Below are 11,876 nucleotides of genomic sequence, written 5' to 3' on the forward strand. Positions count from 1 at the left end.
ACTTTCCAATTGTTTAGAAAAATTAATCGAACTTTATAAGATAAGAGCATTTTAGGGTATTTATTAAATTTTTGACCTTATTTTAAGGTTTGGTTACCAAACTGTTAAATCAAGGGAGGTAAGTATAATTTTAAAAACTTCAAGGGATCTAAATGAAATAGTCAGAAATCTCAGGGGAGGTTTCTAAAATTATCCCTTTTCTAAAAGAACGCTATATTTGAGACTCGGTTTTCTCCGATGATGACATGAAGGCTTCAATACCCTTTCTTTTGGTTTTCCAAGTTATAGATGAGAAAAACTGCAAAATTATACTTTTACAAATTTGCAAACTAGACCAATGTTTGTTGTCATGTTCAGGATGGAAAAGCTAGAAATGAAAAGCTTGACCACCCAAGTTAAGGTAATTGGGTGTATAATAACAATTGCGGGAGCCCTACTAGTGGTTCTCTACAAAGGCCCGGTGCTGATGAGGAGCCCTACATCTTCAGCTTCTGTTTTTGAACAGCAGCCAGCAACAGCCACGATCACCGCCGGCGCCAAACAATCGGATTGGGTCAAAGGTGGTGCCCTTCTCGCTGCTGAATATGTTATAGCCTCCCTTTGTTATATTTATCAGGTAAAATCTTAAAAACCAAAATCGGCTTTTACGATTTTAAAATCCATTAAGTTTGTTCTACAATTGCACCTTTTGAATCTTCATAAAATTAATTTTTCCCTTCACTGTTCACTCTGCTTCTAATTATATTCCTGAGCTTTGCTACTATCTCCTACGTGAAAATGATGAAAAAACTAGTGCTACTTGAAACAAAATGTGAATTCTGAATAACAAAATATGAATTCCAACTATCATTTGGAACTCATTTTTTAGTGCCACATTTGTTTATGGTAAGAAAAGACTTATTTCATGGTTGCTCCAATACCATTCTTATCCTAAAACTCTTTATGATTTTGTACAAAGTTGATACAAAACTTTATGCTGATCAGTTGTCATTTTCATTGGACTCAATTATTACAAAAGAGACACTGCCTTGGGTGATTGTGTATTGCAATAAAAAAAATTGCCCCTTTTAACTTGGGAGTCCTGATTCCGCCACTGTTTTTAGGCCAAGTCTGTTGTGAAGTATCCAGCTGAACTAGTTGTCGTTTTCTTTTTCAACCTACCGTGTATGATTTTAGCAGCACCCGTTTGTTTGATCGGGGTACCAGATTCAAGTGCATGGAATATATTCAAACTTGATGTGCAGTTGTACTCGGTGGTGTATGGGGTAAGCACAGGACCTAACGTATTTGGAACCCTAGAATTGCAAACTGTAGCTTTGTATTGCAGGCTAATTGAGTCCATTACCCACTGCCCATCACTGCACTCAATAATTTTTACTTCTTCAGGGAGTACTGGGATCAGGCATCAGTATTCTTGTCAATAGCTGGGGCTTACGCATAAAGGGTCCTGTATATGTAGCTTTATTTACGCCATTATCAATTCCCATTGCTGCAGTGATGGGTTTCATTTTTGTTGGCGATGATCTCTGCCTTGGAAGGTACGTATTACTCCCTCCATCCCATCAAAGTCATCACGTTTTCGTTTTTAAACTGTCCGAGAATGTGTCACTTACCTAACATATATAGCAGATAAGATTTTCACCTTGTTCTAATTTATCCATCCAGATCACTGCCATTAATAGTGGGTCCTGGCACAATCTATGAAAACCATCAAACGTACCCTTACTACTACCAATGCATTCATTCCAGCGCATGCACTAGACTACAAGAAAAGAAATGTGTTGACTGGATTGCAGAAGCTGTCTGCGCAGCTTTAATGCACCACTTTATTTATAGGATTAATTTTTTTCACACTGAGAGTGTATCGTTAATATTAAATGAATAATAATTATATAAAATTTAAATTTAAAATTTAATTTTTATACATATGTTATGAATTTAATAATGATAATATATATACTATTGGTGTATATAAAATTTACTCTTATACATATCTCAGACAATTCAATCAGGGATAATAAAGGAAGTATAGGAGTCTATTTCTACTATATGTCTACTATAAAATAAAAAAGTCTAATTCCCGAAAAGTGGCAAACTTTTCGAGATGCACGGAGTAATTGAATGAGATCAAGCCATGCACATAATACGTACTTGTGCACTTGGGATTTTGATGCAATTGTGCCATTGATGTACTTATTACAAAATTTGGTGTGTAATTATATCATTTTGTTGTACATCTAAGTTTTGTTCGTGAATACTAATGGACCAACATATGAAAGCAATCATGTATAAACATGTACACCAAATCTTAGAAGAAATACATCAGCCGCACATAATTGTACAAAACCCCAACACCATCGAGACAATCCGTGTATTTTTTTATGTACATTAAATTCTTTTTATATGTAAAAGATTTCATATGATATATTTTGGAATGATATTTACTTTGCAGCTTGATCGGATCCTTGATCATATCATTTGGGGTTTTACATGTTGATATGGGCAAAAGCAGAAGAAGAAGAAGACAACGGCAGGACATCACAAAAGCGTAACAAGTTTATGGAATCTTCCACTGAAAATGATCCATTACTAGCTGGCGAGTGCTTGAATAACCAAACGCAATTATTTTCTGAATTAGTTGTTTACTCCTACGTATATGTGTATTTTCAAGAAAGACTGAGCTGTGCGTGCATATTTTTTATTGTATGCTTTTCATAAATATATTCCATGACACATTATTCTTTGAGCTAATCTTGTATATACTGATAGTATATATACTATTATGATTAAATAAATATCTCGTATATAAAATTTAGATATGAAATTTAAATTCAGCATACATGACATTCATTCAAGACATTGTACATATTGTTAGAAGATTAGTCCTTACTCTTTTTGGCTCTTTATGGTCCCCTACTTTTACTAATATTGTTCTTTCGTTTGGTGACTATTAGGACGTGATAGAGGATAGGATCAAGGAATCTGGGAATTCTAATAGTAGTAGGAGCAGCCCTGGCTTGCGTGACGAGTGGGATCTTAGTGCCAATTTATGGTCCCCTACTTTTACCAATATTGTTCTTTCGTTTGGTGACTATTCACCACATAGCCACTAACACTAACACCAACTACAACTTCCTCATACCAATTTTCACATATTTCCCTCAACTTTTATAATCTTTCTATACAATTATCTAAAGTGCCTTATGCAGTACTTAGTAATAAAGCTCCAAGATGATTGTAAACCTAAAAATTATGGGGATGCATTTACATAGTGCATTTTCTATGGAAAACCTAGATGTAACTGTGATAAACGATTGTAAATTAATCAAGCCACAATATATAGTACTGCAACGTTATGTTAAATTTGAGAACTATAGGTACTTGGACCTTATTCATAGATTAAAAAAAAAAAGATAAAATTGAGAATGACGACTCTTCAACTTCTCTTGTTTGTTGAGGAATGTGTAGTTGAGATATTAAAATATATGTCAGAGACGAGATTGTATCATTTATCCGATATAAATCTTCTTGAATTCTCTTTAAAATTAATTCTTCTTCCATTCGATCTCAAATGCCGCGAGTTCCTTGTATATATGGAGGATGGTTTAATTTTTAAAAGAAAGCATCCTTGAGAGTGTTATCTATCATCGCCTGAAACAAAAGGCATACCTATTTTTCTTAAGAAATTAGACATTTAAATAATTTTCCTTGAACTCAGTAACTGTCAAAATACACCTGAAAGAAGAGCTGTTAGAATTTGCAATTGAACATAATTATATCCCGGGTGATCATCGTAGAAAGATTGCAACCAGTCACCCTGAGCAGTGCAAGCTATATATCTTCCATGACCCAATACAAAAATCTGCGATGAGTGGACCAAGAAACCAATAGACATTCATGTGCATAGGTAACAATGTGGTGCAGCTCTGTATTTGAAGTATTCCAAATCTAAAATACTCAGAGTTACTGCAAAGATTTTTCATTCTCAGTTTCATCTTTAGCTTTGAAAATGTTCTTTTTTTGGGGGCCCGGGGGGACTACTAATGAAAGCCATGGCCCTGTTTACAGAAAATTTGCGCATTGTAATTGATAGGACTTGACGATCAATTCAATCGCATAAAAGAAACACTCAAAAAACAAAGAAAGCACAGAGAAAAATCAGAAATAAGTCTATCTTAAGGATTTTTCCCTTAGTAACCAACTAAAGAGATGGCCTTTGTACAAAGTAATGTCTTGGAGGTGTTAAAAAAGAATGGTAGAAGAAATGCAAAATTGGTTGTTCTTTTCTGTGCAAAATCACAGAAGGCATACATTAAGTCAAGTAAACAATGTCTACTGTTCTCAGTTTAATATTTAAAAGTTATAATTTTAGTTGAAAATCATGAAATTTTCCAAGACAATCATGATTGCAATGTATCTTGACTGATAATTGATTTTGCTAGTACACCTTGACTGGAATGCATAAGGGGAATTTTTTTTTTTTTTTTACGTAACGACACATCTAATCTAATCTAACCTAGCTTACTCCTACTCTTATTGGGGGGGGGGGGAGCCTACTCTAAGAGGTTGCCCAACTGAGTCGGGGGGAATCTGATGGGAATTGAACCACCATCAGACCAAACGGGTGCACCACGCACCCGTATGGATTTTTTTTAGAACAACTCCTCATATAGAGGCATAAGGGGAATTTGAGGAACAAAATTTTCATATTTCTCCTAGAAGTAATTTTTTAATCATACTTTTTCAGAAATAGACTAATTTTGTTACCAAATCATAAATCTCAAGGAAGATTAGTATAATTTTTCAAACCATAGGAAAGGTCAGTGAAATTTTTAGAAACCTCAGGGGAGGTTTCTGAAATTATCCTTTGAAATTGTTTGCATGCAATCTTGATTAAGACTGTTGATGATGCCAAGAAAAATGGCTCAACGGTCCAACAAAGATAATAGTCTGTAAAATTCTAATGATGACATGAAAAAAAAAGTGGGGCTTTATCTTCGGAGGGAAGCTTTAATGCTTAAGTCAATATTTCTATAGCAATAGAAAATACGGAGAAAGAAACTTTCCCAATATGGAATTCTAGAGAGAGAATCAAATTTGTTTAAAATGAAGAATATACCTCCCCTTCTATAGAGATTCTTGGTGGGCATAGCTTTCCCGTGCATTAAGTCAGGGCTTGAACCCCACCTAATGCATCATACAAGAAGTATAGTGTCTTTTGTCTTTAAAAAAAATTCAGAAAATACAGTAATACACTTATTTGATTTGTTGGTTCACCTCTAAATTCCATACAAGTCTCTTTAGATCCCATCCTTAAAGTCTGGTTCACTCCCCAACCATCATACAAGTTTCTTCAGGTTCCACCTTAGAGTAGAGTATGTTAGCTGTGATTACAGACAAACAGAAAAAAAAAAAAAAAACATTGGAAATATCATGGATCAGAGCTGTATTTGTCTGAAGCCGAAGCTTTTTTCTTTAGTTGGAGTCTGTGAAATGATTCTTGGGCCTAATATATGGTCTCGAACTAAAAGGAGAATATTGCTGAGCCAGATAGATGCCCTCCAGTCTCAGTGATTTAGAGTAAAATATGTTAAATAAATGCTGTACAACTGGAATTCTTGTAGATGCTAAAATTCATTAGTGGAACCGAAGTTCATAATGAGTTGAGAAAAGAGTATTTGAAATTGATTTTGTAAAAATAATGGAAGAAAATCATTTTTTCCTACTCTTGAGAAGAATTTTCTGTTTCATGCGAGGGTGTGAATATTATTTAATAAATTTATGGGGGCACTACTTACATTTCGATAAAAAGATGAGGGATCAAATCCTTATTCTAAAAGAATAGTTGAATCTAATAGACAAATAAGGCCAGACAATAACTTTCCTTCTTAATGAGAAGGCCGCCCATGCTTCGTGCAATTGTATACGTACTGCCAAAGTACTTTGAGTGAACCCGATCCATGACCACCGGTGGATCATGTGGTCCATAAAATTAGTATTTTAACTAGTAGACCCGTGGACCCATGGATCATGGCGATAAACATAATTAAAATTAATTAGTTCACTAGTTCATTATTTCAGTCACTTTTTTGTAGGTTAACTAAAGTTAAGAAGGCTAGTTGATTGGGAAGTAATGTGAACGGTGAACCTTTGATAAATAATAAATTCATGTGGCAATTAAGGAAAAAATGGAGAGAGTATAACTGAGAGGGGAGAAAAAAGGAAAAGACAAAAATAAGTCCAATAGAAAACCCTTTATAAGAAGAGCTTTATTTCCGATTTCTCTTTCGTTTTCTTCCTAAATAAGAAAAGCTTTATATTCGGGATCGAAATTTGCTCCCGCCAAACTTAATTGCTGATATGATACGTTAAAGTTTGTATTATTTCCTGGTTTTTTATTTTAGGAGTATTTTACATAATTAGCCTAAATAATCCTAGAAAAGGCATTTAATCTTGAATTATAGTGAGCGTATTCTAAGAAAGGAAATCTGCATCAGTAAGTCAAACTCCATGTAGATACCTATAAATAAAAGGGTTAATAACACTTTGCCCCCCCTGAAAGTGGGGGTAATAACACGTTACCCACCTCAATGAAAACAATACGTATTTTACCTATTTGAGAATATTTTATTTGACATTTGTGGCAAGTATTTCATTTAAAAATGTAGAAAAACGGCTTCTTAAATGTGTTAACAATTCTTCCCTTATGTTATTGATAAATAATGTACCCTTAAATTATTGATTAATAATGATAATTTATAAAGGATATTTATTGAGAAATAGAAGTCATATTTAGCACTAGAGGTTTTACTCTGAAGCAACACACATTTAGGGGTGATCAACTTCGAAAAAATTTGAAAAAAAAAGACTGATCTAGTCTAGATTAGGTATTGGATATCGGTCAAAAGGAAATCGATAAAATCAATGGATGTCCAAACGTTGAAGTTTGGTAAAATAGTTTGGAAATAAATATTCAAGTTCAACTATTGAATTCAAGCATAAAATTTGATAAAATAGTTTGAGAATGGATATTAAAGTTCGATTACCGAGTTCCCGATTGTAGGTTGAATTATCAAAATTTATATATTGATATATATTATGTATATTACCTACTAATACATGTATATTTGAATTTGTCTTTGTATCCCACATCGAGACTTTTATAAAGAAGTATCTCCTCTTGATAGTTATAAATATAGTGGATTTAAGTGAGTTTAAATGTGCTAAGGACACCAACCCAAGTACCATGTGCACCAGTCCAAAAGAGTTTTAGGGGCGCGGTCTGAGAGGAGTTTTGGTTTGACGTCAAACCAAAAGAACAAGTCATGGGCCTTTGGGCCATTAAGCATTTAATGCTATTTAGACTCTTTTGTGTTTTCAGTTTTAGGTGCCTTTTGGACCCGAGAAGGGTTTCCTAGGGTTTTGTACTCTCTCTTTTGTACTCTCTTTCTATTATAGTAAATCTGCTCCCCCTTCGCCCGTGGACGTAGGTCAATTAGACCGAATCACGTAAATTTTGTGTTTTTCTGTGGTTGAGTTTGTATTTGTGTTTTGTTATTTGCTCATTTTTGAGTTGTCAAGAACTATATTATTCTCGTTTATCAATTTCTTGGGACCAGATCTAACAAATTGGTATGAGAGTTTCAGGTTTTGAATCATGGTCAGATTTTGGATTCTTGATGACAATAACAGGTTTTGGGTGCTACAGAGAGTGAAGAAAAAAGATTTCATTGGAGTTCAGTTGGGTTTTGAAGAAGAGTTGTTTAGCCGTTGTCAAGAACTATATTATTCTCGTTTATCAATTTCTTGGGACCAGATCTAACAAATTGGTATGAGAGTTTCAGGTTTTGAATCATGGTCAGATTTTGGATTCTTGATGACAATAACAGGTTTTGGGTGCTACAGAGAGTGAAGAAAAAAGATTTCATTGGAGTTCAGTTGGGTTTTGAAGAAGAGTTGTTTAGCCGTAGGAACTCGTTGAAGGTTTTGAGAAGAAGGTGGAGCATGACTACTATGTTCGTGATTTTTTAGCTCGTTGGGATCTATTGAACCTTTTGTAAGATTTGGCCCGTTGGGATTTGTTGAGCCTTTTGCATCTTGGTTTGTTGGTAACTCGTTGGGGTCTGTTGGGATTTTGGTGGTTCGTTAAGATTCGTTGGGAGTTTTATAGAGAAGGTGGAACTTGTTTGCTATTGATCTACTATTTACCGATGTTGGATACACGTCAAGGTGGAAATTTATTGAGTTTGTCTTTGTATCCCACATCGAGACTTTTATAAAGAAATATCTCCTCTTGGTAGTTATAAATATAGTGGATTTAAATGAGTTTAAATGTGCTAAAGGCACCAACCCAAGTGCGCCATGTGCACCAATCTAAGAGAGTTTTGGGGGGCCTGTACCCCAGTCTGAGAGGAGTTTTGGTTTGGCATCAAACCAAAAGAGCAAGTCATAGGCCTTTGGGCCATTAAGCATATAATGCTAGTTAGACTCTTTTGTGTTTTCAATTTTAGGTGCCTTTTGGATCCGGGAATTATTTCCTAAGGTTTTGTACTCCCTCTTTGTACTCTCTTTCTGTTATAGTAAATCTACTACCTTTTCGCTCGTGGACGTAAGTCAATTAGACTGAACCACGTAAATTTTGTGTTTCTCTGTTTGATTTATTTGTTTTGTTATTGTCATTATTGAGTTGCCACGAACCCTATTATTCTCGTTTATCAATTTCTTGGGACCAGACCTAACAGTATATATCATGGATTAAATTATTGTATAAATGGTGTTATACGTTATAACCTATGCTTCCATAGCATCAATTTGAATAAAGATAAAATTACAAGATAATGGTAGAATTGTAAACATATTTAAACAATACAATTTTCTAAATTTTCCAATGAAATTCTTGTCACAAATATCAAATAAATATTCTCAAATGGGTAAAGTGTCTATTATTTTCATTGAAGGGGGGCAAAGTGTTATTACCCCCCACTTTTAGGGGGGCAATGTGTCATTAACCCATAAATAAAAAGTAGAAGTACAACCCGAACTTTTCAAATATATAGGACTAAATCATGCAACATATTTCATAAATTATTTTGGGTCTATCTAAGGAGTGCCTATTGGGTACTCGTTAAGACATACTTCAAGTGTTAAATTTTTGAAGAAATAAAATTAAATAGGAGAAGTACATAAGTGCAAGAAAGAATAGTAATTGTTAGTATATATATATACATGACAGGTTGTTTAATATTTAAGTGTGTTAATTGATGTATATTATGCACCCGTCAGAAAAATCCAATTATCTTTATTCCAATTTGCAGTCATTTTGGTCAACGTTCATTTCTACAAACAAAAACAAAACGTGTAATCTGTAGCTTTCCCTTATCAGGCAAAAAGAAAAAAAATAATACATATTCCAAAGTGGTGTACCAGAAAATCATCCGTCCACTTAGCATTATGTATATTCGATAGTGGTAATCATCTGTCTATATTCTCTATGCCTGATGCACGTTTTTGTTATACGACATATTTTGAGTCTCTTCACTTACAATACGTAAATGCTTGATTCACGTTTCTTGCAACGTTTATACAGTGGGAAACTGGGACGTTTATAGGTTTATATTGCCCAGCTCGAATGGTTGTCATTGACATTTACGGCTAGACTGGGAGTTTAGGATAGAAAAGAAGAGAAGAGAAAGCTTTTTTTTTTTTTGGAGCAAAATATAAATTTACTCATTGATCAAGGAATGGAGTTTGTACACTGGAATATACAATCACATGCATCTCCAAACTCACCGTACTCTTTTGAACAACGCGTTCTAATAGGAAAGTCTTATATCTGAAAATTAATTTATCAAGTTGATGATAAAATCCACGGACGTTCAGGTGGGCATTATGTACTTGTTAAATAGTAACCCTTTAGGGGGAAGGCAAAACAAGGGGGATAACGTGTAGGAGAAATAGAGGTTTGGGCTCTTTAAGAAGGGTTAAGGCATTTCTATTCTACCCCTCATTTTAATATTAGTGTCCACTTTTCTACGTTTCTCGAGTTCTAGGATATCCTGACCATGAATTGGTTACATATCTCACAACTTCGACAATTTCCTTCAATAGTCCAATAGTTGAAGTATGTCCTACCCGAAAGATCACCGTGTTTCTCAACCTCCATATATGCTATACTGTAGCAGTTAGGCAGATTCTCTTGAACTGGTGCTCAAAGGATTTAGAAGTCCATTGAGTTGCAATCCATGCTAATTCCTCCTCCCAAATATAGTTATCTCTATATGTCAGACACATCATCTACACTTTATTCTAGACTGCCCCTGTGATCTATCAAAATCTTCCAATTTCCTTTCTTTTCCGTCACTCCACAACTCCCAAACATCATAAAAGAGTTATTTCCATTCACTTTCTTTTCTTTTCCCCTTAAATTTAAGCTCCCAAACTAAAGTATTAGACTAGTTGACAATGTTGTCGGTGATAGAACATAAAACCTAGACTTTTTTAAAGACAACTTGCATCTAAAACAAAACTAAATATACTTTTTTAAAACAGAATTGATGAAAATAGTCATAACAACAAAAAAATAAATCAATAACAAAATTTGACAACAACATAATGAAAGGGTTAAGTACAAATTATCCCTTGAATTTCAAGGTCATTTTGGACTCCCTCCCCCTTCCCAATTGCATACATAGGCACTTTGCACTTTGGAACGAGTGGATCTCGTAGGTTTTCAAGGTTTTTTTGATTTATTAATCTGTTCAGCACCAATTTTGTTTTGCTCAACAAAATTGACTACAACAAAAAACTCTCTAGTTTTTTATGGACCCAAATCAAATAATTAAACATATATCCATATGTAGGGGTGAGCAAACGGTACAAATTCGGTAATTCGATTAGCTGAATTCGGTGAATTCGGTTATTTGACTTATAAAAATCTAAACCGTTTTCAATTTCGAATTGGCTATAACCGAATTCGTTTCACAATCGATTTCGAATTCGGAAATGGTAATGAATTCGGTTAGACCAAGACAAACAAAACCATTAAAATTACAAATCAAAACCAAGACAAACAAGAGACCAATAATTCCATTGATCAATCATTTGATACTGCAACTATGGATACCTACCTCACATACCTAGAGCTCAAAAACAAACACTGCCAAGTCCATCCAAAAGACAAACAACGAATTCGTTTATCACAAGATATACAGTAACATCCTCGAAGCAACCAAAAACCTATTTACATATAACCAAGACAAAAAAATATTATATACATTGTAATTACCACTATATTTAATGAAAAAAATAACAAATAAATCTCTAACAAAATATTTTACAAACTTCACGCTGAATACACAATACAAAAAAATTAATTTCCAACAAATATACACTACTTAATTAAATGCACACCAAACCGACAAACCCAACCATAAAAATAGCCACCCAAACTAATAAAAATTCACACAAAAACCAACACTGCTTCCATTAAATTATATAAAATTTAATAATGAACAACTACAACAAACAAAAATAATTCAGACATACACAAAAAAAAATACAATCCATAGCCCCTAATAGGGGCACCCGCGTCAAACGCGGGTCCCACCACCTAGTACTACTAATATGCTGCTGCTACTACTACTACTAACATTGCAGGATTGATCCCATGTGGCCAATTTTAGTAACCCATACAACTTATTGTATTAATCAATAGATCAATGACACGTGGCCCAACCTAACAAATCAATTAACACTAGGTTGATTTATATTTTTCTACAGTTTCTTGTACGGCGTGCTCGGATGGAAACTGAGCTGTACCACAAAATACATAAAGAAGTAGTAGTATTTTCATGTTTCAGAGAAGGAAAGAAAACAAG

The 11,876-nt window shown here is 34.2% G+C and overlaps 1 protein-coding gene across 1 annotated transcript; it reads left to right on the top strand.

Moving 5' to 3' along the window:
* The first annotated feature begins 337 nt into the window (after positions 1-337).
* On the top strand, positions 338-2,552 carry LOC113776961 (WAT1-related protein At5g40240-like). Its single transcript, XM_027322011.1, has 4 exons — positions 338-616; positions 1,104-1,265; positions 1,387-1,538; positions 2,453-2,552. Exons 1-4 carry the CDS (start codon positions 338-340, stop codon positions 2,550-2,552), a joined length of 693 nt encoding a protein of 230 aa, XP_027177812.1.
* The last annotated feature ends 9,324 nt before the right edge of the window (positions 2,553-11,876 follow it).

The sequence above is a fragment of the Coffea eugenioides genome, chromosome 7 (genome assembly GCF_003713205.1).
Source record: "Coffea eugenioides isolate CCC68of chromosome 7, Ceug_1.0, whole genome shotgun sequence".
NCBI lineage: Eukaryota > Viridiplantae > Streptophyta > Magnoliopsida > Gentianales > Rubiaceae > Coffea > Coffea eugenioides.

Coding starts and splice junctions, on each gene's coding strand:
- LOC113776961 (XM_027322011.1), top strand. CDS start 338: ATGTTTGTTGTCATGTTCAGGATGGAAAAGCTAGAAATGAAAAGCTTG. Junction 617..1,103: donor CCCTTTGTTATATTTATCAG/GTAAAATCTTAA, acceptor CACTGTTTTTAG/GCCAAGTCTGTTGTGAAGTA. Junction 1,539..2,452: donor GATGATCTCTGCCTTGGAAG/GTACGTATTACT, acceptor TTTACTTTGCAG/CTTGATCGGATCCTTGATCA.